At 52.4% G+C, this 26,203-nt stretch overlaps 2 protein-coding genes across 11 annotated transcripts; both read right to left on the bottom strand.

The window, feature by feature from the left end:
- Nucleotides 1–511: 511 nt before the first annotated feature.
- Nucleotides 512–8,149, bottom strand: Asic3 (acid sensing ion channel subunit 3). Of its 9 annotated transcripts, none has more exons than XM_052722165.1 (11): nt 4,107–8,149; nt 2,767–2,917; nt 2,401–2,528; nt 2,044–2,239; nt 1,903–1,959; nt 1,652–1,799; nt 1,283–1,374; nt 1,125–1,204; nt 956–1,030; nt 801–859; nt 512–687 (listed from the first exon to the last, which is right to left on the bottom strand). In XM_052722165.1, exons 1-11 carry the CDS (start codon nt 5,340–5,342, stop codon nt 609–611), a joined length of 2,301 nt encoding a protein of 766 aa, XP_052578125.1. In that variant the 5' UTR covers nt 5,343–8,149; the 3' UTR covers nt 512–608. The 9 variants fall into 9 exon arrangements, with proteins under 9 accessions (XP_052578125.1, XP_052578126.1, XP_052578122.1 ...); XM_052722166.1 differs by having other exon boundaries at nt 959–1,030; XM_052722162.1 differs by having other exon boundaries at nt 956–1,204.
- Nucleotides 8,150–8,251: 102 nt separating this feature from the next.
- Abcb8 (ATP binding cassette subfamily B member 8) lies at nt 8,252–24,834 on the bottom strand. 2 transcript variants are annotated; one of them, XM_052722172.1, is made up of 16 exons: nt 24,623–24,834; nt 19,534–19,846; nt 19,028–19,183; nt 18,853–18,947; nt 18,622–18,727; nt 17,805–17,966; nt 17,599–17,684; nt 17,388–17,485; nt 16,106–16,211; nt 12,734–12,767; nt 12,432–12,568; nt 12,168–12,262; nt 11,834–11,967; nt 11,055–11,202; nt 9,566–9,816; nt 8,252–8,864 (listed from the first exon to the last, which is right to left on the bottom strand). In XM_052722172.1, the coding sequence occupies exons 1-16, from the start codon at nt 24,715–24,717 to the stop codon at nt 8,724–8,726; spliced, it is 2,157 nt and encodes a 718-aa protein (XP_052578132.1). In that variant the 5' UTR covers nt 24,718–24,834; the 3' UTR covers nt 8,252–8,723. The 2 variants fall into 2 exon arrangements, with proteins under 2 accessions (XP_052578132.1, XP_052578133.1); XM_052722173.1 differs by lacking the exon at nt 19,534–19,846 and having other exon boundaries at nt 24,623–24,781.
- Nucleotides 24,835–26,203: the final 1,369 nt, after the last annotated feature.

The raw sequence follows: 26,203 nt of genomic DNA, 5'->3' as shown, positions 1-26,203 counted from the left end.
TGAGGCAGGAGAGTGCAAGGTCAATCTGGACAATCTAGTGAGACTCTGTTTCTAAATAAACAAGATAACAAAAAGGGCTGGGAAGCCAAACATGGTGGTATATGCCTATAATCTCAACATCTGATAGGTGTGGGCAGAAAGATTAGGAGATCAGGATCATCCTTGGCTGCACAGTTCACCCCCATCCTGAAGTATATGAGACCCTGCTTCAGAAGAACAACAGTGTGGGGGTGTATTTCTGTGGGAGAACACTTGCAGAGCAGGAGTCCTCCAGACCCTGGGCTCAGTCCCCATTACTCAAAAAAAAAAAAAAAAAAAAAAAATTAAAATGGGTTTGATAAGCTCGTTAACACGAAGGTGCAATTGATTGATCTTCTTTTAAAATTGTCCTTCCCCCCCACCAGAGAGTTGTAAAGCCTAACTGGGGACCAAGTCCCAACTTGATAGTGGATGGAGGTGGGAGGCTGGCATTGACTCTGCTGATGTCTGGTCTGTAAGGCAAACACCTGAGGCACATGCACTAGAGCTTTATTAGGGCGAAGACAGCAAAGATGTACAGGCTGGACATGCCCAGGATGTCACGGTGCAGCCGAGTGGTCACAGCAGGTCTAGAGCCTTGTGACGAGGTAACAGGTCCGGTGGGAGGCAGAAAGTGTCTTGGTGACAGCACAGGGAGTGGTGGCAGGCCTGTGGGACAAGCCACAGCGCTGGGGCAGGGACCTTCCACCTCTTCTGCCCTAGAGGGACCTGAATGTCCTCTTGACCTGTCCCTTGACCTTACGGGGCACGCCTCATATTACCTGGGGCCCAGGCTGAGGTGGGGAACGTGTGTTCGATGGCCATTCAACCCTTCCTGAAGCTGTGGGAAAAGGGAGAAGGTGGAGACCAGCCAAGATGGCCGCACATAGCTCCTGGACCAGATGATGCTAGGGGTGGGGGAGGGCAAGGGGACTACTACCAGAGTACTGCCAGAGCGTCTTTGAGAGCTCCTTCTGTTCCAGAAATACCCCAGGACTCTGTCTCGGAAAACCTGGGGGCAAGTGGCAGGAGTAGGTGGTCAACATCCACCTCCCTGGACACTGGTGGCCCAATTCCTCCCCATCATGTCTGGGGTTTTGTCCCACCTCACAGAGGTAGTCAAGGATCTCGAGGATGGTAAGCAGGCTGGCTCCAATAAACAGTCCCATCTGTCCGCCAATGTCTCCTGTAGAGGCAGAATGCTGTCAGCTCACAGTCACCTGCCCTATCCACACCTCTGCAGACCCAGGCACTCCATACACACCCAGCAGCTCCGACACTTCATAGGCAGCCTTCTGCTCCACTGTCTCATAGTTGAGGGCCTCAAAGAAGATGTCCAGAACCAGAACGTTCTCCCTGGAGGAAAAGAAGCCCCAATTGCTTGCTGGACACCACCTGGCGCCAGCTGGAAGTAGGTGTGGATGGGTGCTCTGGCCCCTTTCAAGAACCTTGGGTTATTCTCATCTCCCAAGTCAGAAAGTTTAAGCAGCTTGCCCAGAGTCCCAGAACCGATTATGATGTGGAGATGAATCCATCCTGGGCTGTGTGCAGGGCTCCTGCTCCGAGGCCCCCACCCCCACCCCGCCCCGTCTCAGGCACAGTGCCTCCAGTCTTGCTACCGTTCCTCGCTCACGCGATATAGGTCTCGCTGCGGTTGTATTTCTGGGCCAGGTAGCGAGCTGAAGCGCGGCTAGGAATCCGCACCATGGAGAGCTCCTTGGCGTAGCGCGTGATGGCGCACGGATTGGGACAGACACACGTGTCCTTTCGCAGCATGGCATCTGCAGGCAGGCCGCAAAGCAGGGATCAGGACCACTCGGCCAGAGGGTTGGGATCAACAGCCGAGTGGATGGGGACAGGGAGGCTGAAGGGTGGTGCCCTTACCCAGAGCTGGGCTGGCACAGTCCTTGTACTGCTGGGGGCTGCACACTGGCGAGTTTCCTAGGATAGAAGATGAGAACGGAGCCCGAGAGCGCCCCCTAGGGTACCCCCATTCCCTACTCCCAACAGACCCCTGCCCCTTACCAGGCATATGCATCATTCGACATCCACACTTCCGAGCCACATAGCGGGTCTCACAGGCCAGACGACACCCTATTAAACTATAAGGAGGGCTGGGGCTTGGGTTAGGGGAACCCAGGGGATCAGAGGGCTCTGGATCAAAGTCGGGATCCACAGATGCAGTATTGCAGTCACCCCAGGGTGGTGGCAGGAAGCTCAGCTGTGGAGGGGGGGACAAGGTTGAGGAGACTGGGTTAAGAGAGGTTGCTGGGGTGAGGGCCCCAGGAACAAGCTGAGGCACTGTGGCTTGGGGTCTGAGGGTCTTCTGAGGAGGTAGGAGTTTGGGGAGGGTGGGAGGCACAGGCAGTTGAACCAACATACTTGCTGCTGCTGGCAGGACACAAAAGTCTGGTGGCCTGGGGCTGCCCCGAAGCCCAGCTGGTCAATGGCAGGGGGCTCCTCCTGGCTGTGGATCTGCACTCGGATCCCCACCTCAAACGGGGTCTCTTCTGCAGGGAGGGGCCTTTAAGGCCCCAGACACTCCACTCCCAGGAGAGACTCACTTGGCAGTCCCTCTCCTCAGGATTTGGAAGAGCCAGCCCTGCCTCTTCTCACAAGAAGATGTGCTTTGGGGCTCCTCCCTACACACCTGCCTCCTCTCCTTCCCATGGTCTCTGTGATTTCCCAGCCTCATGCATACCTCCACCCTCATCCCTCCTCACAGGCAAATGACCCTGTGCCCCTCACCCATGTCCTTCCAGATGGGCAGATACTCCTCCTGCTGTACATCCAACATAATCTCCAACCCATTGCCAGCGCCACCCTTTGGAGTGGTGAGCAGCTCTGCCCCGTGGAGGCCGGAGTTGAAGGTATAGCACTGCCCCATTCGAGTGAAGATCTGGGGGCAGAAAGGGACAGCCCCTCTCTTAACAAGCCCCTGGGCATGAGCGAACTCCCCTCCTTCAGTCCCTTCTCTTCATTTTTGCTGTTGGGTTTTTTTTTCTTGGGAGGGGGGTGTGTAGCCTGGGCTTGTCTGGTGCTTGCTATGTAGCTGAGATGGTCTCAAATTCCTGATTCTCCTGCCTCCAAATACCAGTGCTGGGATTACAGGCATGAATCATCATACCCAGGGACAAAAAATCCTTGGATGGATCCCCCCACCCAATGTGTTACCTAAGTACCTGGGGCAGGGGTGGGGTGGGGGGTGGGAACTGGACCTAGGTTACTAAATCTAGGTGACCTAGCTGAATTTCCACCTGTCCTATCTTCTTAGGAGTCTTGTTTTTTTCCTTCTCTCTTTCTCTTTCTCTTTTTCTTTTCTTTCTTTCTTTCTTTCTTTCTTTCTTTCTCTCTCTCTTTCTTTCTTTTTTTTTAAAGACACATTCTCTCTATGTAGTCCTGGAACTTGCTTTGTTATATGGATGAGGCTGGCCTGGAACTCAGGGCTCCTCCTGCCTCTGCTTCCCAGGTTCTGGGATTAAAGGTGTGCACTACCATACTTGTTTTGGACTTTTTGATACCGGGTCTCCTGCAGTTCGCCCACCGTCCTTGAAAGAACTCTGAAGTCCACATCTCAATGCCCTTAGCCTCACATATAGATATGCGAAGTGAGGAAACCTCCTCCTCCAACTCCCCTGCCTCTCACCAAAGCCCTGGACGCAGCCCACAGGGGTAATTGGAACAAGAGGGAATGGATCTATTATTGCCCTGCCTTGGGTGGCAAAACTTGGATGAGACACAGGAAAATCCTCTCCTAGCAGATGGGGGCCCCAGAATAGTCCCAGGGTATTGCATTTTACCCTAGGGGCAGTGTCTCCACCAGCTAGCCCTTGGCCCTGCAGCCTGCTTGGGTCGGTGTCCTTGCTGGGAGGCATGGCCAGGTGCACAAATGTCTAAGTGTGAGATGGAGAGAACCTCCAGATGCCACTTCCTAGACTAGACAGAATGACTTGGGGGATGGAGAGCCTGTGGCTGGCAGGAGGGAAGGAATACCCAGGCAAGGGGTGTTGAGGTTCCCTGTTTTGGGGGACTCTTGGGCTGACAAGGCTGAAGATTGTAGACACTGAGTCTTAGGGCAGCCGGCTCACCACAGTGAAGTTCTCAGGCCCACAGGGCTGGCCACGGTAGCGGCAGTCCAGCAACATGTCCTCAAGGGAGTGGCCGGCTCTGGCGTAGAGTTGTGCCATGTCGAAGGTGGGACTGGGCATGAAGCCAGGCGGTGCAGGGGGCTGGCCCAGGGCACGAAGGTAGGCAGCATGTTCAGCAGGGTCCAGGCCCAGCAGCGCTGTCCCAGCCCAATGCAAGTCGTTGGGTGTGAGGCGTGAGCGGCGCAGCGGATTGATGTTACACAGGGTGACAGCTGGGAAGGTGAGCTGGTGGCTCTCCCGCTCATCTAGGGTGGTCTTGTGGTGGAACTCCCCATAGTAGCGCACCCGCTCAGCCACTTGGTAGAGGAAGGCCGCCAGTGACAGGAGCACAGCTGTGGCCCAAAGCCCACGGCGCAGGGTCGGGCCTCCAGGGCCAAAGATGTGGCCCAGACCATGCATTGTGCAGCTGCTGGCGAACACCCGGATGTCTGAGGCCTGCCGCCGCCGCCGGGCCTCCTCCAGTCCTGAGGGGGGTTTCATGGCTAGAGCCCAGAGAAGGGACTGTTGACTGGGTACAGGGCGTCCAAGGAGTGACAGAGGCTGTTTTTGTAGGACTAATGGGGGATTGAGATGGGATTCGGGTGGCCCAGCAGGGACTAGGGAGGAGAGAAAAGGAGAAGGTAGAAAAGGAGAAGGTAGAGAGGGGAGGAGCCAAGACGGAGAGGTGAAAGTACTGGCCTGGTAGGACTGGATGAGATGAACGTCGTCGTCGGTCCAGCTCTGCCTTCCCCAGAACCGGCGTTGGCTCCGTGAGGTTGGGGCTCTGCAGTAAAGACCAGGTAGGGCGCAGGAGGTAGTGGCAGGCAGGGGCTGCAGAGCAGGACTGAGCTGAAGCGGCTGCAGAGGATTAGGTTTCAGCATGAGGGGGGTTGGGGGGCCAGCAGAGCAGCCTGGGGGGGCAGGGAAGGTCCCTGGGGCCCCAGGCTGAGCCATTAGTGCAGCATGGGGGGAGTCTCTGCTGTCAGAGACCAGAGGCGCCAGGAGGAAACCGCAGCAGCCCTGGGTAGGGCTTGAAGGAAGCCCAGATATACATTGGGGTTGGGGATGCCTTTGGGGCCCTTTAGGCTCCCAGTCACAGCCCCTGAATGCCAGCCCTGAGGGGTAAGTGCTAATCCTTGGTCCAGCCGCTCTCTCCTTTGGCCTCTCCTGCCCTTCCATGAGCTCACCTGGCATCATTTGTTCGTTTGCAGAGTAGACCTGGCTCTTGACCAAGCTAGAGAGTGGTGGGAGGTTTGGCACAGGCAGGTCTTCTCTTCCTCGGCCCCCAGCATCCTAGCAACATTACAGGACCAGGGCCCTCTTCAGATTCCATATCCAATGGCCTTCTGTGTTCTGAGTGTACCCCTCTGCCTGGTGACCCAGACCCTACCTCCTCATTCTCGGGCCCTCCTGTTGGTGAGGCTCTCTTCCTCCACAATGACTATGGGCTCTCCTGCTACCCCCAGGGTACCAGGGTACCCTGTGACTTTACACCTTTCTCTCTTGATGAACAGATCTAGGGATCTCCAGCACCTGGAAAGCGTCCTCATTTCTGAAAGTGGTCCTAGGTCGTCATGTGGAAGCGATGTCTTCTCTGATGACCACTGAGGATTCCAGCCTTTCAATTCTAGCTTTGCTATCAATGTCATAAACACCCTGAAACCGAGTTTCTGGGTTGAGGCCACTGCCTTACTAATTTGATAGATGTGACCAGGTCCCCCCACCCCCACCCTAATAGCAGTTACACCGGTTTGCACTCCCATTAGCCTTGGTCAGGGAGTACGCCTGGAGGGTATTCCAGGACCTTGAATCATCTCCCAGCGCCCTGCCATAGGGCAAAGGCAGCATGGGATCCAAGGCATGGAGCTGCTTCCAGGAATTCAGAAGGGAAGATGAGGGTAGAGCTGCAGGGGTGGGGTGTGTGTGCTGCTGCAGGGGTGGGGTGCGTGTGCAGGGGTGGAGTGTGTGTGCTGCTGCAGGGGTGGGGTGCATGTGCTCCCAGAGCTGGAGGAGCCATGCACAAGCTCAGTGCTAGAGGGCTTGGAGGAGCACAAGGAACTCAGATATGAGGGGCCAGTAGCCCAAGGGCATCTGAACAGGGGACTGCAAGGCCTGGTTCTTGTCACTGTCATGTCCACTATTTACAGTTTCCTCTAATGTTTTACTTATTGTTTATTGGGTGTGTGTGTGTCACAATGTGTGGAGGTGAGAGGATAACCTGTGGGAGTTGCTCATCCACCCCATGAGTCTTGGGGGATTGAACTCAGGTCCTTAGGTTTGGTGGCAGGTGTTTCTCCTTGGCCCCAGAATTGTATTTGTATTGTGTCTTTGAAAAGTACTGGAGACCAGGTTCCTTCTGGTGGCTTCTGGCCTTGAGTGGTGGGGGCACAGTTCCACCACCCAATCAGTCACAGTGTACTGCCTCTGACTGTATGTACACTGGTCCTAGCAAGCACTCAGGGCTCACAGTCTCAGAAACTGTCCCAAGCTTGGTGGCATAGGCTAGGCATAGATGTGACCACCTTCTGGGGTTACAGCACTGTGGTCTTAAAGGACGTCCTTACAAAGTGTCCCACTTAATTCTTGGAAGAGGCTTTCAAGAGCAAGCCCAGATAAGCTGCTGGTCTCTACTAGGGAGCTGGCAGAGCCAGGCCAGGGTGACAGGTAGGGTCACCAGCCAGTGGCCACCGTCAGGGGGCTGAGAATCACACCAACCGATGTATACACTGCCAGCCGGGTGACCATGCATGATGTTGGGCACACTTGGTTGGCTGACTGCTCGGTGAGGGAGATTTTATGTCCCACCTGGACCAAGGGTAGGGCCAGACAGAGGCGTTGCTATGGAAAGCAGAGGCTTTGCTCTAAGCTGCACTTGGTAGAGGTGGGGGGGGGGGCACAGTGGCCAGACAACTGAAGCTACCCAGAATTCAGCTTCCAGGGCTGTCACTACAGATACTAAATCAGGGCACTCTGGACTAGAGTTCTTGGGTTCCTTGTCCTCACAGCAGGGTGTAGTCCTGACCACAAGTCCCACTTCAGCTTCTGCACTCACCCCAGCCACTGTTTCCTACACTGGCCTCCAATAGCAGCTGTTTCTTGCATTATGTGCCCATCACTCCTGAAAGACTATAATCCTTTGCCACATGAAAAGTACAAACTGCTTGTCTGGCCATGGAGTTATAGCACCTCTCCCTGCCTGGTTTGCTGGTCTGCACAGAGTTCTACAACCTGGATGTGGTTGGCCAGGGATGGCCTCTCAGTGGGAAGTGACCTACAGACCACAGCTAGGGGCCATCACCCTTTGGGGGTAAGTGGGGTGGACTGATACATCCGCAGCAGCATAGGACAGTCCTGACTGCTCCGGGAGCATCAGCACATTCTAAGGGTCCTTTGCATGCTTCCCTTGACACCTGAGAAGACAATGGAGGCCCCAGCTTGCCTCAATTACAGCTTTGGGGCCACAGGCTCATGTCATTCAGGCTGTCTGCTTACCCCCTTTCAAGATAAGGCCACCATCCCACCATTTCCATGATCCTTATGAACCTCATATTGTATTGTGTATAACTGTGCCTTCCACCTCTGGGGTGGGCTCTCACAAAGGCCATGCCAGCCTCAAACTCTCTATGTAGCCAAAGATGACCTCTAACTGATCAACCCACCTCTATCTCCCATCTGCTGGGATGACAGAGGTGCTCCACCACGCCTGGTTTGGCACTATGCCCGTATCTGAATGTTCTGGGTGGACACATGGCCTAGTCTCAGTCTCTTCAAGGTCTTTTCTTCAACTTTATAGTCTCACCAGGTCAGATTTGAAGCACACAGGGAACAGCCGGGTAGGCTGAATGCTTCTTGTAAATGGACTGCTACCACTTCATCCTGCTGGAGACCAGGACTGTGGCTGTGTGGAGGATGGGCCAAGAGACACAGTGGGGATGCAAGGGTAAGGCTAGGGATGTGTGGTCCTACTTAGGGTGGGGCGGAGCCTAGGTCTGAGGTCCTGGGTTACTCCCCAATCCTGGGTTTTATTATTTTAGTTGCAGTTCTAAGGATCAAATCTAGGCCCCTCACATGTGCCAGGTACTCTGCTAATGAGCTACAGCCTCAGCCTCCTTTAAAAATTTCTTTTATTATATTTATTCATTTAGGGTTTTTTTTGAGATAGGGTCTATGTAGCCCAGGATGGCCTTGAACCCCTTGATCCTCCTACTTCAGTCTCCCAAGTGCCTGGATTACAGCCCATTGACTAGGCCTGGCCAGACCATGAATTTTCAGTCCCCTGGAGTGAGGGCCTGAATAACCTTAGTGTTGTGGAGAACTGGGTCAGAGGGAAAGGGTCAATCAGAGGTGCCTCAGGGACTTGCCTCATCATGTACATCCCAGTAACCACAGAGCTGAGGCAGGACGGCAGAAGCAGGTGGGCGGAAAGCCGCCTTCCCGGCCCAGCTGCCAGGCCCAGTTACTTTAAGGGAGCAGGAGTGCAGGCTACATCCCCGCACACTGGCTCTTCAGGGGCTCTGTCCCCAGCCGAGCTCCAGCGCCAGACTGATTCTTGGCAGTGACCTGACCCCAGGGGGTCTCTCAGGCTTTCCACTGGTGGCTGCTGGGGTCTTCAGGCTTCTCTGCAGTTGGGGTCGAGGTCAGTGGGGCATCCAGGGCTTGTCTCCAGATAAGCTCTGCATACAGCCCACCCTTTTTGAGAAGTTCTTCGTGGGTCCCAGCCTGGAGACAGAAAGAGGGTCATTCAACAGAGCTAAACTTTGAGCCCCAGCCCCCACCACCTGTTAGGCTCACAGCCACTTAAGCTGATGCCCCATTTAGAGACACTTGACAACTCTGGGCTCATTTTAAACAAAACACCTTGGGCACAGCTTTATTGGTCAATGCCACCTCCTGCTCAGTTGATGTCTCTTCTTCAGCTTGGGGCTGTGAGATAGACATCCATGTGCTCTGAGGTTCTGCCCCTGACTGCTCCCATAAAAGTCCCTGACACAAAGCTGGATGGTAGTGGTGTACACCGGTAATTTCAGCAACAGAAGGCAGAGGCAGGCAGATATCTATGAGTTCAAGGCCAGCCTGGTCTACAGAGGGAGTTCCAGAAAGCCAGGGCTACACAGAAAAACCTGTATAGGTTTCTCGAAAAACAAAAAAAACAAATAAATAAAAAAGTCCCTGATGCAGTATCTGAGCCCCTGGGTGGCAAGCTCTGCCTCAGACTTTTCATTAACACCATCCACATCCTCTGGTCCTGGGAGCCTGCAGCTCACCTCTCCCAGAGGTCAGAGCTTATCTGAGGACAGGAAGACCTTGGTCTGTTGGGATGTTGTTCCCAGAACATGACCTCAAGCACCTGGAGCCAAGCCAGGTGCGCATATAGCTTAGCTAGGCCACCTGAGCCCCTGCCCACTCCCAGCCCGACTGACCTCACAGACTTGGCCATTGGCCATGACGACGATGCAGTGCGCTGCACGGACAGTACTGAGCCGGTGGGCAATGACTAACACGGTGCGACCAGCACTGGCACGGTCCAGTGCCTCCTGTACCACCCTTTCAGACTCTGCATCTAGTGCACTGGTGGCCTCATCCAGGATCAACACAGTGGGCTGCTTGATGAGGGCACGTGCGATGGCTAGGCGTTGCTTCTGGCCACCAGACAAGGTTGTGCCCCGCTCACCTACGGAAAGAGGGGACAGGATCTGAAGTGACCCTCAGCTCCACCCTTGGAGGTGGTAGGCCATGGGCCCTGGATACTTATGAGCTTCCATCAGGCTCCTCTAAGGACTCCACCCCTACCCCATGTGCATATTTGTCAGTCTGAGTGCTCCAGCATAATAATGCACATAATATAATAACGCACATGAAACACAAGTGTCTTGTATGAGTGTCCCTTCCTCGGTGGGTCTCAGATCTGGGTGGGCAGTTCCCACCAGGTGCCCACAGCAACAATGATTCCTGGATCCTGGCCTCAGCTGTAGTAAGACCATTTGGTAACCAGGCATGGGCAGCACAACACAAAGATGTTAAACACAGAGGCACCTGACATCCTGGGAGCCACATATAACCTCAAGAGACTGCAAAGTGATGGCAGGATCACAGGTCAGTAAGGGGAGCAGTCCTGGGAAGCCCAACAGCAAGGGACACTGGAATTTAAAGTACAGGAAGTACCAACTGGGAGAGACGACAAGGGCCTCCCACCAGAATAGCACAGAGCCCTGAGCATGTACGCACAGCTATGTTAGGACCTGAAGGGACTGCTAGAGACTGGCACAGCCTGAGAGGTCCCAGTCAGTTAGCTGAGAAGCCTCGAGAGGTAATGGAACATTCTGAAGCACAGTCAAGTTGCTGGATAGTCCATCTCCTCTATATGATACACACAGCCCCTAAGATGGACAGAAGAGCTGTGGGGGCGACCATCTAAGGCTCAGGTTGTCACAGGCACGAGCTGGTGTGCCGATGTATGTTCTAGCACCCTGACACAGGGAGGCCTGCACAAGACGCCAGCCTGTTGTGCTGAGAGATGCCACCGAAGTGCAAGAGAACTGGGGTGTCCTGGGAACCAAAAGAATAGGGACAGTTTAGAAAGGAGCCCTATTTCCTGTCTGGGACTATGGTAGGCCCCAGAGTGGACAAGTCCCTTGTGCCTGTGGCCAGGGTTCTCCCATTTGCATTGTTATATCCTGTCTCCTCTCAGAGCCCTATCTAGTCTGTTATGTCTGAGCGACATGGACTGGAGCTCTTCTGTCCCCAAAGAGCCATCTTTGTCCCCTCAGCCACAGTCTGGTCTTTCCTGGTGTGACTCTCCTCGAGCTGTCCCTCAGGAGTCACACTGAATTGCTCATTGCCTGTAGAACCCTGGCCCCTGAGCCCCACCACTGCCCTGCTGACCCAGCAGCTTCCCGCCAAGAGACCCACCAACTATGGTGCTGTAGCCATCAGGGAAGCTGCTGATGAACTCGTGGGCATTGGCTTCTCGTGCAGCTCTATACACCTCTTCGTCAGAGGCCTCCAGCTTTCCGAATCGGATATTCTCCATGATTGTTGTTCCAAACAGGACCGGCTCCTTGCATGGTTGAGGGGCATGGGAACACATAGAGACGGTGTTTACAGACCATACTCTGAGTTCACTCTCAGAATTTGGGGACTGCCATGTGTACCAGGGACCTATTTTAGAAGACCCCAACTGCAGGGAGGGTCCGAAGTTCAAAGCCAGATGCTAACCATGTGAGGATAGGGTTGCTCATTAAAAGGAAATGAAGGCCCTTCCCACAGGGGACACAGACTCCCTCACCAAAGGTGATGACGGACAGGCCCTATAACATGATAGGGGCCGTTTGAGTTCTGGTCTCTTCCTGCATGTGGGCAGCTGTCCCTCCCCTAGTGGTGTGCTGGCTTTATCTCTAGCCCACAGAGAAAAGATGGTCCCTTGTCGGGCTTGGTGGGTGGTAGCTGCTGGCAGTGTTAGTGCCCCTGCTTTGGGATCCTAAGACTGCAGCCCACAGAAGCTGTGTCCGTGCTCTGGAGTATAAGGACAGAACTGCGTCTGTCTGGGAGAGAGACATCCTGGACCCAGAGGATGGCTAGTAACCATTTAGGCTACAGATATCCTCAGAGGATCCGGGAGATACGTAGTAGAGAAGAAAGAAAAGGGGCCCAGGCTTGCTGCTCAGACCCTGCCAGCCTCTGCCCTTCACCTGGCTGATGAAACCTATGACCTGGCCCCGGAGCCAGGAGGGGTTGAGAGTACGCAGGTCATGCCCATCCAGTGTCACCATGCCAGCTGTGGGGTCATAGAAGCGCTCCAGCAGGGAAGCCACCGTGGTCTTTCCTGGAGGAGGGGGAGGTTGGAGGTGTGGGGAGAGGAGAGAGGGTTTTGGAGACTCTCTCAGCAAAGAGGGACCCTTGTAGCAATGGAGGATACCCCATCCCAGGTAGGAGCAGTCATCAATAAGGGCTTGCTACCATCTGTGCTCCAAGCGGCTACCAAAACATGAACCAGAGGATGGGAGATGATGAAGTTCCTCTTACCTCCCCCAGACTGGCCCACAAGGGCCACAATCTTGCCAGGTGGTAGCGTCAGGGTGAAGTCCTTGAGCACCTCAAAGCCAGGGCGGCAGGGGTAGCTGGGGTGGTCAAGAGAGCCCCAATCAGACCAGGTTCCTGGACCTTACTTCCCTCCTAAGTCCCCCAACAGGGGCTTGTTTACAGGAGCATTCAGTTAGAATGCTTCCTGACTTCCTCTCATCCTCAGCCCAAAAGAGTCCACTTCTCAGCCTACCCACCAATACTGACCTGAAGCTGACATTGTGGAAGGTGATGGAGCCATGAAGGTCCTTGCTAGGGATGCAGCTGCCCCCCGTCAATGGGATGCCGGGGCTCAGGGCCATGTACTCAAAGACTCGGGCACCTGAGCTCATCCCACGTACCACCTGCAGAGGGAATCCAGTTTGTGTTTGAGATTAGAAACTGGGGCTCCTGGTACTGGATAGGGCTGTGGTGTGTCCAGAGCTCTCACAGCAACACACACACACACACACACACACACACACACACACACACACACACACACACCATCTTGGGACAATCTCACTTACCTGACCAAACAGGACAGAGAGGCTGGCCATAGACCTGCCAGGAGAGAGAGAGAGAGATAGGAGAGGTATTAACAAGGGCCGGAGAGAAGGGAAAGGTTGTGATAGGAGAGACAAGGACATAGGGCTAGTGCAGAGAAGGCCCCAATATCTTATGGCTACAGGAGCCCTGCGACACCACATCACTAAGCTTCTCTTCCCTCTCTAGTTATAAGATAACAGCACTCTGCTGCCTAAGCCAGGATCTGGAGGGTGCTCTAGGAGGCAGTGGATGTGGGGTGAATGCCTGGGACTCAATGGTATGCCCACATGCTTCCCAGGCCTTCAGTATGCAGGGTGAAGATGGCCCACAGCATCAGGGAGGCCATCAGTCCACCAGAAGGGATATAACGGATCCCATGACCTCTACCTGACCTGCCTATGCAGATGCCTTGACAGAGGTCACAGGGATAGGGATCCACAGTGGGAGGACAGATCTAATGCTAGATTTCTGGGGAAACAAGGACTCACTTTCAAATTAAGGTGAAAAAACGTCAAGCCCTTTCAGAAAAAGAGGAAAACAGAGACGGGGCTACAAGGGGAAGCCCTGGGGAGCCCCCAAAGCAAAACTCCCTGGCCAAGATTTTACTGTGGGCTTGCCCTAAAGGTGGGTATGTTTGGAGATGGCATGTGTTTATCTGTCTAGACAGTGGGTCATCTCCCTTGTCTTGGCAGGGCCGGGGCTGGAGCTGGTCGCCTACTGTGAGCTAAAGAGGTAGATGAGTCAACAGCCTTAGTCACGGTCCCCAGTGGGTTGGCCAACCCATGACTGTATGTGCCGCTGTGTGCAATGGTCCTTTCTGAGAAAAGGAAAGACTGTTATCTCAGCAAGCTATGGGCCAAATTCACTTCTTCCAGTGCTGGGGCAAGCACCCCAAAGCCCTCAAGGAAACAGTTGTGGAAGGCTTAGGGCAATGGGCACTTGCCAGGAGTAGAAGGCTGTGGAGGGCGGGGCTAAGTGGGGGAGTTATCTGTGGATGTGGATGGGACCAACTCACAGGAGACCTGGAAGCCATTACAGCCTGGCAAGGGGGCCAACCACAACTGAAATCCAAAACACACATGACTCATGGGAGTGCGCTGACCTTGCTCTGAGAGCTGGCACAATGGGGCCAGCCGTAGCCTGATGAAGTGAACTGGTCTGGACAAGTTCCCTATCTGGAGACCATCCACTCTCTGCCAAAAGGAACACTTAGCTGGAACTTCACTGCTCCAATACACAGACCCCCTGGATACACAGCAAACGCCAGGAAGAAACACAACAGCTCCGCAAGGAGGCCAATTCCTCCAGGTGCTGGTGATGGCGACCTGCCCAGGGGCCAGAGACGGTGCAGGCTGCTCCTTGGGCTGCCCTGCACAGTACTGCTTAGGGCTGAGTAGTACAGTGGGCAGGTAAGAACACGAAGGTGGGAGGTGTGTGCCCAGGGAGTAGAGCCAAGTTGTTCAACTGAGTCCACAGGACGAGAAGGATCATGAGGGGCTGGAGTCCAGGCTGATCAGGGAATTAGGTCAGCACGAGGAAGGCAAGGTAGCAGGGGGACATGGTAATCTCCACCTCTTCTGCAATCAGAGCATCTAGATCCCAAAGACAGGAAGGAACAGCTGCTGGGCCAGAGGACAGATAAGCCTTCTGGGACCAGAGGGTCTGAAGGTCCCCGGTGTGGAGCAGAAACAGAACCAGGGGCAATGTTCATGCAGCTGGGAACCAGGTGCACTCTGCTCTGCAGACCTCTGGCTGTGGTGGTGATGAGACCATCCCACCATCCTCAAGGTTGGCCTTACTTCACACTGGACACTATCAATCAGACACTAAACCACTCTCTAAGAAAATTTGGAGTTACAGCAACGGCAAGATAGGACTCTGGGAAAGGACAGGGTACCACTGGGATCAAGAGTGTCACCTCTATCGGGGCGGTGGTGGTGCACGCCTTTAATCCCAGCACTCGGGAGGCAGAGGCAGGCGGATCTCTGTGAGTTCGAGGCCAGGCTGGTCTACAGAGTGAGTTCTAGGACAGTCAAGGCTACTCTAAGAAACCCTGTCTCAAACAAACAAACAAAAAGTGTCATCTCTGTAGGGAAGGACCAATTTGAGAAGTGGGGCACTTCTTGACATGGTTGATGCTAATATGTCTTTGCTCTTTAATTATTTATTATAGCATGCTCACTCTTTAATTATCATAACACACACACACACACACACACACACACACACACACACACACACAAACACATACACACACTACCTGTTATGTATGGGGAAAGCAAGGTAGAAAACAACAGGAAGTGCTTGAGTTTCATTGAGAAAGAGAGGAGTAGATTAGAGGCCTGTGAGGGCAGCCCCAGCCTTATGCCCAAGATGACAGATGAGCTCTGAGTTGCCACGCAGGGTAGATGGGGCTGAGCTAAGGAAGGAAATGAACGCTACATGGGTAGCATTTGTCGGGGAGGGGGTCTGAGGCCAAGGCAGCCCTTAAAAAGCCTGTCCAGGATAGTCTATCCACAGGGTACTCAGTCCTGACACAGGTCACAACATGGATGGACTCCCAAAGGCACTGCGCTAGGCGAAAGCAGCCAGGCACAGAGGGAAGGATCATGTGTGGCTGCCCTTCCGTGTGCTCTTTAGTGTGGTCAGGGTCACAGGAACAGAAGGCAGCAGGGTGCCCGAGCTGGGAAGGAATGGGAGCTAGTGTTTAAGGGGAGTGAAGTCTCACTTTTGGAGGAAGACCAAGCTCAGGTGACAGTGTCAGTGGTGGCTAAAAACACTGGGACATGCACAACACTACTGAAGTGATACTTAAAATGAAACAACCGGCCGGGCGGTGGTGGCGCACGCCTTTAATACCAGCACTCAGGAGGCAGAGCCAGGCGGATCTCTGTGAGTTCGAGGCCAGCCTGGTCTATAGAGTGAGTTCCAGGAAAGGCACCAAAACTACACAGAGAAACCCTGTCTCAAAAAACAAAACAAAACAAAAAACAAAACAACAACAACAAAAAATGGCTAGGGTGATAAATTTTCCATTGTCTATTTCACCACAATTAATTTTTTTGGGAGCTTCTCAAGAACACTTGAGGGTTGTCGAGAAAGCTAATGATGCTGACTGCATTCCCGAACACAGCCTCAGTGAAGCCAAGGAAGGTTTAGTGGAAGTTTTGGAGCTCTTCCCTGTTCTGCGTTCCCTTGGGGGACAAGGCAGGGTTAGTGCTATGCAGTAGCCCCTCCCCCAAGCATGCTGGCACCCCTGTTCTAGTAAGCAGGGTTATGGAAGGGTGGGGGGTGGGGCACGATGGGATGGATGACAACAGGACTACTGAGAGATGAGAGTGCTCCCCACTCACCTTTGTACCGTCTGCGAAGCCACCAGGAAGGACATGAGGTCTCCTCCTCTTAGCTGCTGCCCAGCCACAAGGGAGCCCCCGACGAACAGGGTGCCCAAGACCATACCTACGTGGAAAGGGCCAGGCAGTGAGGCAGGAAGTGGCAAGAGATGAGCGCTGAGTCCTGAGTCTTACCCCCCCACCCCCATGCCACCCACTGACTTTCAGGCCTGAACTCCTCATTTGCAAATCGAGATGGGCAGGCCAGGTGTAGTGATATAGGCCTGTAACACTAATGAGGCTGAGGCAGGAGGATCACAAGTTCAAGGCAGCCAGGGATACAGAAAAAGTCTAAAGTCAGCCTGGGTAACTTAATGAGGCTCTATCTAAAAATAAAAGGGCTGGCCGGGCGGTGGTGGCGCACGCCTTTAATCCCAGCACTTGGGAGGCAGAGCCAGGCGGATCTCTGTGAGTTCGAGGCCAGCCTGGGCTACCAAGTGAGTCCCAGGAAAGGCGCAAAGCTGCACAGAGAAACCCTGTCTCGAAAAACCAAAAAAAAAAAAAAAAAAAAAAAAATAAAAGGGCTGGGGAGATGACTCGGTAATTAAGAGCACATATCGCTCATGCTGAGGACCTGAGTTCAGTTCCCAGCAGCCATATCAGACAGCTCATAACTGCCTGTAACTTCAGCTCTGGGGGCCTCTGGGGCCCTGCACTCACATACACATACCCACATGTAGACGTAATTTAAAATTTAAAAATAAAATGATGGGCTGGAGAGATGGCCCAGTGGTTAAGAGCATTGGCTGCTCTTCCAGAGGTCCTGAGTTCAATTCCCAGCAACCACATGGTGGCTCATGACCATCTGTAATGATGAATTCTCTTCTGGCCTGCAGGCATACATGCAGACAGAACTCTGTATACATAATAAATAAATAAAAATCTTTTAAAAAGATGAAAACTGTAAAGGGCTGGAGAGACACGTCAGACAGGTCAGTAGTAGAATGTTTTCCTAACACTCTTGAGGTCCTGGTTCTGCCCCAGTGGCACAAAAATAACCAGGAGTGGGAGGGGCCGGAGCACACACACACTCCCTAAGGTGCCCTGTAGTATTCTCTATGAGCTAAGCGATATCACTCTCTAGTTTCCTGCAGTTGTTAGTAGCTGGGACATCTCACAAACGAAGGTACTTAATATGTTAGGAACATCTGGGCAGGTGGAGACTGTCTGTTGCCTATCTCTGCTCTCACCTAGCCCATGCCCACATGCCCTCCACCCCCCAGGCAGGGCATCATTCACTCACAGTTGAAAGCAATGTTGGAGAGCCCTTGGAACAAGGCAATGCCCCTGCCCAGCTCTTCTGCCTTACAGCGGCATGACTCCAGCTCTGCTTGATAGCGTCTGGAAAGAAAAGCCAGGCTGGGCATTCAGGAAGCAGCTGGGCTGAGGGCCAATACAGGGAGGGTACGTGACAGAGATGGACCCACTTTGTACTCTGCCTTCCCAGAACTTACTCCTCTTCCCTCTGCTCCATAGCAAAGGCCCGCACAGTCCGAACATTGCCTAGGGCCTCGTCTGCTACGCCTGTTGCCCTGGCAACCTGCATGGAGACAGATAAACAAGGAGTAAGTTATAGACAGGAAGAGGGGTAACGAGGGTCAAGGAGAATGGGCCAGAGATACTAGAAGAAACAAGGGGGACATGTCGAGAATTCCAGTACCTGCTCCTGACACTGGCGAGACAACTTCCGGAGACCTGAGCCCATCAGGGTGCCCACTCCCATGAGGGCAGGTGTGGCGATGGCCAGCAGCAGTGTGAGGCGTGGGGACAGCATAGACAGGGACACCAGGCTCCCAATCACCTGGGTGCAGCTGCGCAGTCCCTGAGTAGTGAGAGGAGGCTTTGGAGCATCAGCACCAGGTGGTGGGTGTTCTGCTCGGGGTGGGATGGGTACAGCTCTGCAGGTTCTGGGGCAGTCACTGGTTACTAAATGAAACCCTTCTTGACTATCCAGGACCTGATCACCAGTTGTGAAATGGATGGGTGAGAATGTCCACAGGCCATACTCTTTTTACTCTAGACAAATCCATTGCTTATTTCTGTTCTGGACACACTGAACTGCACAGGAATACACCGACTGCCATGGGCCAGTGTTCTGCAAATTTGGGGCCCGGGGATGGAGGGGCACACAGGGTGGGCTGTCGGTATGCACTAGAGCCATGCACGAGTTCAATGCTGACCAGCAATGGGCACAACGGGGTCAGGCTGGGTCAAGGGAGTTTGCTCCTACCAGGGTGGTTCCTAATTGCCCATAAATGGCTTTCTGGGGGAGTCAGGGTTTCAGAGCACGGAGCAGCAGCCTGTCCTGACCTTGACACTGTCCTAGTTGCTTCCCTCCAGATTCACTGTTTCCTTTCTCGAACACCTTCCTCAGGCCCCTGGAAGTCTCGCTCTACTAAGAGCCGGCAGGGGCACTGCCTTGTTCCAATGCAATTTCAGGATGTCAGAGCTGGGGCACAGGGGCCTGAACCACTGACCTGGGAGATGACAAGCTTGAAGGATGACTTGAATTCTTGCACATCGGTAGTCAAGCGGCTCACTAGCTGCCCTGTCTTTTTGGCATCAAAGAAAGCAATGTCTTGCCTGGCAGTAAGACATGATGGTAGCAGGTGGAGGAAGACAGGGAGATGTTACTTCAGGATTTGGCCCTCCTAGATCTCCAGGGAGCCATCAGTCACCCTGGCCCCACCCCCTACAGGTGGCAGTACCGGAGCAGGGAGCTGAAAAGGGCTTTGCGCATGTCCATGGCCATGCGCTCACCAATGTGCGATAGCAGCACTAGGTATCCGAAGGTCAGCAGGCCCTGTAAGAGAGGCCTGGCACTCAGGGAGGCCCCAGGAAGGCTGCTGTGAGCCCCAGGCCCTCCTATTGGTAGGGCTGTACCTGAACACCGTAGAGTAGGAGCAGCTGGGTACTGAGACTGCGGGACTCAGACATGAAACTCCCCACGCGGTCCCTCATGTACTTGGCCACAATCTCCACCAGCTGGCCCAGGAGCAGGGGGATCTGCACGTTCACTAGTGCCGCACCCAAGGCCAGCTGGAATGGGGACAGAGGGAACAGACACTTGGAGAGGAGACCATATTCGCCCCTCCCCAGCTCTGACTTTGACTTTTCCTCTCCCCTTACTGAGCCTTGTCTTGTCCACACTGTGGCTGCTCATGTGGTCACAGAAGTAGGTGTCTCTCTGAGAGTTAAAGTTCAGGCCTCCAGCCTCCCGAGTTCTCATATCCCACAAACTCAGTCCCCTTGCACAGGTCGTCCTGATGCCCCAGAGCCCAGGCAGCCCTTGCTGTTTCCACAAGGCAGGGACGCTGTCCCTGTGTAACTCGTTTGGAGCTCCCTAGGCCCTTCTGAGCTTGAACATGGAGGGACAGGGAAAGTCTCACCACAATGGCTACCCCCAGGGCCAGCAGGTGGGGGTGAAGGAAATGCCAGAAGAACTTCCAGTTAAAACGCAGCTCCGGGGCACTGGGCGTGGGGTAGGCAGGAGGGGACCCTTCGGCTTCACACAGTGCTATAAGGTAGAGGCGGGGGTGTTGCCAGAGCACTGCAGGAACCACCAAGGTCCCCCCAACCCAACACCAGACAGAGGGGCTCCGTCGGGAAGCTGGTGGGACTCGAGGGAGGTGAGCCCGGAGCTGTGACCGCAGCTGGGCCACTGCCCGGAGGAGGCATGAGCTGAACCGGTCATCTGAGGACCTGTAGACAGAAAAAGGTATTGACAGCTGTGGTCCTGGCTGTCCTTCAAAAGACTAACCACCCCCCTGGGCTCTGGCTGAGCCTTCTGGAACAGCATTTCATCTGCCGCCCCTCCCAGGGATGATTTTATTTTATTTTACTCTTTCTTTTTCTTTTTTTTCCAAGACAGGGAGAATTTCTCTGTGAAACAGTCCTGTTGTCCTGGAAATCTCTCTGTAGACCAGGCTGGCCTTGAACTCACAGAGATCTGCCTGCCTCTGCCTCCCGAGTGCTGGCACCACTGGTGGGTGTTGTTTCACTCTTGAGATAAGATCTTCTAATATTCCCCAGCCTGGCCTTGAACTTCTGCTCTCAAATGATCCTCTTGGCTCAAGCTTCCTGAGTAGCTATGACTACAGGCATGCGCTACCTCACCTAGAATGAATGTCTTAGGGACATTCTCAGGCAACTTTGGTTTATAAGACATTGCACACATCTGTAGTGACAGTGGAATGCAAGGCTATCAGAGTACAATCTTAAGAACCTCTCCCCTAGCACTGTCTTCCAGCCAGCATCAGCCAGCAAGGCCCCCATTTAGCCTCCAGCACCCTGCTCAGTGCAGGTCTCCAGCCTGACAAGGTGAGAGGAGACTCGGAGTGGCCGGCCAGAGGCCTCCTGTACAGGGACAGATCAGGCCTCCTGGAGGAAGGCTCAGGGAGAATCGTGGCGATGAGCTTCTCTGTGCTTGGCCCTGCGTATGTGCAAGGTAATCAACACGGCAGACATGACCTAGCAAGAGTGAGCTGACGGTCCACAGTCCTTGACCCTGGAAGATGCCCTTATTCTCACCTGGTAAAAAGAACAACTGAGAGGTGGTATAATTTGTCCCCAGGGATGGGGTGGGCAAGAGGGAACTTTGTTGTCTGGTTCCAGAATCCAGGCTCATTCTACTGTCCTAAATTTGATATGCCAAGGCTATGTGTGGTGGTCGAGGCCAGAGAGGCTCTAAGTTTTTGGACTTATTTCATCCCATTACCTTACCTCCCGTAGGCAGGACCTGAGTGCCTGATGCATGAAGACAAAGGACCGTATGTTCCTCTCCCACTGGGGACAGAGGAAACAGAAAGAACACCTGCAAATGACTGATCTCGTCATCATCTTGGATGGTGAAGCCCTTTCTTCCCTTAGGTCTCATGTGTATACAATGGAAATGTAGACTCAACTGCTTACAACATCTGTGAACCTACTGTGCCATAGAGTATGGAGCTGTCCAAGCTGGGCAAAGTAAGCTCCTTTTCCCGGGGTCATGCTGGTTGGGGCAAGGGTGGGGTGGGGACTAGAGGTCAGAGAGCAGGTGCTGCTGTGCTCTACAAAAGCATCAGAAAAGGCACTGGTGAATGGGTGCTGGCCACGTTCAGACCGGAGAGTGGAGATGGGAGGCAAAGGAACGCTCGCAGGAGCTTCTGCAGCAGGAGAAGAGTTTCAGCAACAATGTAGCTTTGACAGGGCACATGGGGAGGGAGAGGAAACAGGTGCCTCGGAAGGGCAGTCATCCCAGTTTCTGCAAAGCACCTGGACATGAGAAGACCACCAGGCAGGCTGTTCAGGACCCTCTGTGGTTTTTAGGGTAAGATGTAATAAAATCAGATTTGTACTTTAGAGTCCATAGCAGAGAAGAGCCAGAGGGGAAGGACGGGACCGAGGGAACCTGTTTGGAGCAGAAGTTATCTGGCCAAAGGTACACAGAGGAATGCTCAGACTAGACCAATGACGAGGGATATGCAAGTGGGGTGTGGCAGTGCACTTCTGGAATCTCAGCACTTGGGAAGCTGAGGCTGGAAGATTTCAAGTTCAAAGCCCTACAAAGTGAGCCCTCACTAACAGTTAAGGGTGTGTAGTGCTCTTATAGAGGGCCTGAGGTTGATTCCAGCATGCCTATCAGGAAGCTCACAACTGCTGTAACTGCAGCTCAAGGGGATCCGATCCCTCTGGCCTCTGACACCTGTGCTCATTGTACACATCCCACCCCCCACCCCCAAGACATAATGGAAAAGAAATAAGGATCCAGAGTAAGGCTCTGCTTGGTCTTCAGTGTCATGGCTTTTCCTATTTCCAGACCCTCCTTATTATATCTTTCACCCCCCCCCCCTTTGTTCTCAGGCAAACCTGCGCTTAACTCTGTTCCACCTGCCTGTTTGAAGTTTTTTTCCACTATGCCTTAAGTCAATCTATCTTCAGTTTTAGACAAAACTAACTTTCTTTTCCTTCTGTACCACTGTCCTAATTTTCCATTGGACAGTATCTTACTGAGGGGCCAGAGGCCATATTTTATACTCCAGAACTTAGGAAATCTCTGGGATATGAGATGTCTATTGCGCAGATGTTTGTGGCGCCATGCATATCCTCGTTAGAGATGCAGTACAGGCTGACTCGACTACTGCCATGTTTCGCAAACATACAGATTCACTGTGACTGGCACTGTACATTGCAACTTAGTACAATGCTCCAGCACAATCCAGTACTCCGTGTGTGTGTGTGTGTGTGTGTGTGTGTGCCAAAGCAGAAAGGTTTCACAAAATACTTGTCTTAATTTTGAAACATGTGTTCTGACAGTTTCTATTATATTCTTTTCAAAATGACCCTGACTGCTAAATCCCTTTTGTGAATTGAAATGAACACATTCATTGTTTTTGGTTTTACCTTGTGTCTCTTGATGGTTTAAATATTATCAACACCCTCATTCTTTCCTAAAGGCTGTTTTCAAACCATTAATAATTTACCATGGCTACTTTCCAGCTACTCTCATCTCCCAACCAAGACTCTAAGAAGGCATGGCGATTGCCAACAACCGGCGGACAGCTTCCCAGCACTGGTACTTCTAGCTTAGTGTCTGCCCTCCCTCCATCAAATAGATGGGCTTTCCACATAGTCACCCACCCTTGGCAATCTTCCTTTAGACCTCTTAGGGAAACAGTTGCTTCTTGTAGAATATTTACAATTAAATTCCAGATTCTGGGTAGCAGGGCATTCCTACAATCCCAGCACTCAGGAGGCAGAGGCAGGTGGATCTCTGTGAGTTCAAGGTCAAACTAGTCTACATAGAGAGCCCGGGGCCAGCCAGAGCTTCACAGTGAAACCTTGTCTTTAAAAATAAAAAGACCAAGCCAGGCGGTGGTGGCGCATGCCTTTAATCCCAGCACTCGGGAGGCAGAGCCAGGCGGATCTCTGTGAGTTCGAGGCCAGCCTGGGCTACCAAGTGAGTTCCAGGAAAGGCGCAAAGCTACACAGAGAAACCCTGTCTCGAAAAACCAAAAATAAATAAATAAATAAATAAATAAATAAATAAAAATAAATAAAAAAATAAAAAGACCAAAAAAAAAAAAAAAAAAAAAAAAAAAACCCCACACAAACAAACCCCTACTCCCCAAAAACAGACTCTGGATTCTTGCTTGGCTTCAACCTATTTTTCTCTCTGGACCAAAGTGAGTTGGAGTTTTTATTTTTTATTTTTTTAATCTTACCAAGAATAGATCAGATTTTTTTTTCCACCCTAGGAATTGAGCCTATGGTTCAGGCATGACAAGAAAATGTTCTACCACTGAGCCATGTCCCCAGTCCAATTTTTACTCCTTATTTTCAAAATTTATTACATTTAATTTATTTGTGTGTGCCTGTGCCTGAGTGAGTGAGTGGAGATCAAAGGACAACTTGCAGGAGTCAGTTCTTGCCTTCCATGTGTGGGTCCCAGGACTGACAAACTCAGGGGGTCATGTTGGTAGCACATCTTTCCCTACTGAGCCATCTGAATGAATGGCCCTTTTACTCTTTATTTTGACACAGCATCTTACAAAGTTGTCCAGGGCTTTGAACTTAGAATGTATGATATACATTCTACTGTACTGAATTTAGACTCAGCCTCCTGAGAAAATGGGATTAGAGGCTCATTTCAGATTGACTCGATTCCTGACAAATGCATCCAGCTCTAAGAATCACTTCTTGATTCATTTTGTTCACTCTGTAGCCCGGAATGACTCAGAACTCACTCTGTAGCCCATGCTGGCTTCAAATTCCCAGCATCCTTCCTACTTCAGCCTGAATGCTACTGATATTTCACTTATGTAGCTCTGGCTGGCCTAGAGCTCGCTATAGACCAGGCTGGCCTTGAATTCACAGGGATCCACTAAGCCCAGTTAGGAACTACTTAAACTTTTTTTTTTTTAAATGTATGTGTTTATTTATTTATTGGGTTTAGGGTCATGGAAGTTAAAGGATAATTTACAGGAGTTGCTTTCTCCTACCAATGAGTTCTCAAGTCGAACCTAGGTCTTTAGGCTTGATGCAAGTGCCTTTCTTTACCCGCTGAACCATCTCGCCAGCTAAGGAATCTCCTTTGATCCTTTAAAATAATTTCGGCTAATCCTGAAGCATCATCAATAGTAAATGTCTATGGATACCAATTACAGATACGTCCAGATCTGAGGTGGATTTCCAGAGATCGGACGCGGGCTAAGAGTGGCGCCCCTTGATGGGCAGTGCCGACTGGGTGTGGCCACCGGCTGGGAGTCAGCAGCGTCCTCTGCGCTAGTAGGTGCAGACCTGCGGAGCCTCCTGCTGGTACCCACACTGCACCATAAATAATGGAGGTCAATTCCCTGGGGAGTGACATTCTACTCCTTCCGAGATAGCCTACAGCTCCCAGAAGGCCACGCGCGAGCCCAGAACTCCACCTCCCGGCGGGCCCCGCGAGATGCCGGCTGGTCAATGGCCCGCACTTTTAAGTAGCCCTCGTTCTTTTACCTGGCTGCCGAGAACGTCTGGAAGCGCAGGGATTGTAGCGACCAGCCTGGAAATGGACCACCCCGAATTCCGACCCGAAATAAGTGAACCAACATGATGAGGCAGTAAGACAGGAGCAACTAGCAACGGCAATCTCACTCTCATGCTACCGGGGACTCCATGTTAGCTATGGCCACCATCCCGACAACCCCTTCGTACCTCGGCGGTGGTTGGAGGAAAAACACATCAGTCTTGCCGCAAAGCTGTGATTGGATAAAATGTTGCCTGAGGCGGGACCGAGCAGAAGCGACTCTGGCTACTTTTTGTTCAATGCCCTAGGGTCGGGTGACGGTCAGAGGGTGTGCAACGTTCATTCTCATATTCGGGGCTGTCCTGACGCTTCTGGCTTCAAGCCGTTTCCCTAGGGATATTCCTGACAGTCTCTACGTGCCCTGGCATCTTCAGGGAGTGTAGATGCTGGTTCTGGGGGGAGGAATGAGCGAAAGTAGACTGGGGAGTTTAAAAAAAGACAAAACCAAAAACCTACATGCACGTGATGTGCCACCACTTTAGTCTCCAACTCTTGGAGACTAAAGCCACATGCATTGAAAAACGTCCCGACTGGTCCTGATAGTGACCCTCAATTATCTTGAATTATTAGTATGGAGGTCATAAAGTTTATCAAGGTGCAACCTAAGACCTAACCCACAGGTTCCTTCCTCATTTAGGTCAGAATCACTGACCTAAGATTCCAGCCCAAGAGCGAAAGGCGCGTGCACCTGTGGGGCACTTATTCTTGCGATAATCATCCCTCATACTACCTCCAACCTAGTCCTGCTAAATAGCTCTGGGTAGCTTGAAATTCCCTTTGTAGCCCAGGCTCGTCTTGAACTCTCCATCCTTCCTTCCCAGCGCTGGAATTACAGGCTTGAGTCACCAAGCCTTCTATATAATTATTTTCTTAACTGCCTCCTCCACTGGGCTGTGGCTTCTTGGTGGGAGTGGCTGTGACTCTTTCCTGTTCTCCAGACGTCAGGGAAAAGCGCTCTGATATTCACTGCCACCAGGGAGCGCTGCGTCTGTCCCGCATCTGCTCTCTGGTAATCCACCTGGACATGTGAACATTATTAGTTGTTACTAGTATCATTGTTATTAGTGGTGCTTCTGAGATACAAAATGACTTGAGCTGAGGAAAGAAAAGGGATGCTGTGGATATGGGAATTTAGAGTGAAACTGGACGGAACAATGAGCCAGAATTTGTTTGTGATTGGGTTAAGGAAATCAGGGTGTGTGTAGAGATAATCCTAAACAAGTATGGATCATCAAGGATGCTGTGTGAGTGATGTCATAGAGAGGTGCCGGTTAAAACCTCACTTAACTTATCTCTCTAGAGGCCTCAGAAAGAGCATAGGAATCTCCACTCCCACCCCCCCACCTCCGATTCTATTTTGTCACTTGTAAAAAGGTTTTCATAGTTCTGCACCTTGCCCAGCCACATGAGCTGTTGCCCAGTCATGAACTATTGGGACAATTCCTCTTCCAGAAAGAAGGCAGAAAAATAAGAAAATCGGGCAGCCTGGGCCAAACATGTGGGAAATTCCA

This window comes from Peromyscus californicus, unplaced genomic scaffold (genome assembly GCF_007827085.1).
Source record: "Peromyscus californicus insignis strain IS unplaced genomic scaffold, ASM782708v3 Scaffold_6__1_contigs__length_162567912, whole genome shotgun sequence".
In the NCBI taxonomy this organism is placed as follows: domain Eukaryota; kingdom Metazoa; phylum Chordata; class Mammalia; order Rodentia; family Cricetidae; genus Peromyscus; species Peromyscus californicus.
Note: the sequence above shows the minus strand (reverse complement) of the source record. Positions and strands in the feature narration are given on the sequence as shown.

Bases quoted from the DNA above. Each gene is read 5' to 3' on its own strand.
- Asic3 (XM_052722162.1), bottom strand. From the start codon at position 5,342: ATGATGCCAGGTGAGCTCATGGAAGGGCAGGAGAGGCCAAAGGAGAGA. The intron at 1,960-2,043 runs GTAAGGGGCAGG...CTTCTATCCTAG, and splicing joins TCGAATGATGCATATGCCTG to GAAACTCGCCAGTGTGCAGC. The intron at 860-955 runs GTAGTCCCCTTG...CTTTTCCCACAG, and splicing joins GCTCTGGCAGTACTCTGGTA to CTTCAGGAAGGGTTGAATGG.
- Abcb8 (XM_052722172.1), bottom strand. From the start codon at position 24,717: ATGTTGGTTCACTTATTTCGGGTCGGAATTCGGGGTGGTCCATTTCCA. The intron at 12,569-12,733 runs GTAAGTGAGATT...TTCCCTCTGCAG, and splicing joins TCTCTGTCCTGTTTGGTCAG to GTGGTACGTGGGATGAGCTC. The intron at 11,203-11,833 runs GTGAAGGGCAGA...CAACCATGCAAG, and splicing joins TCATAGGTTTCATCAGCCAG to GAGCCGGTCCTGTTTGGAAC.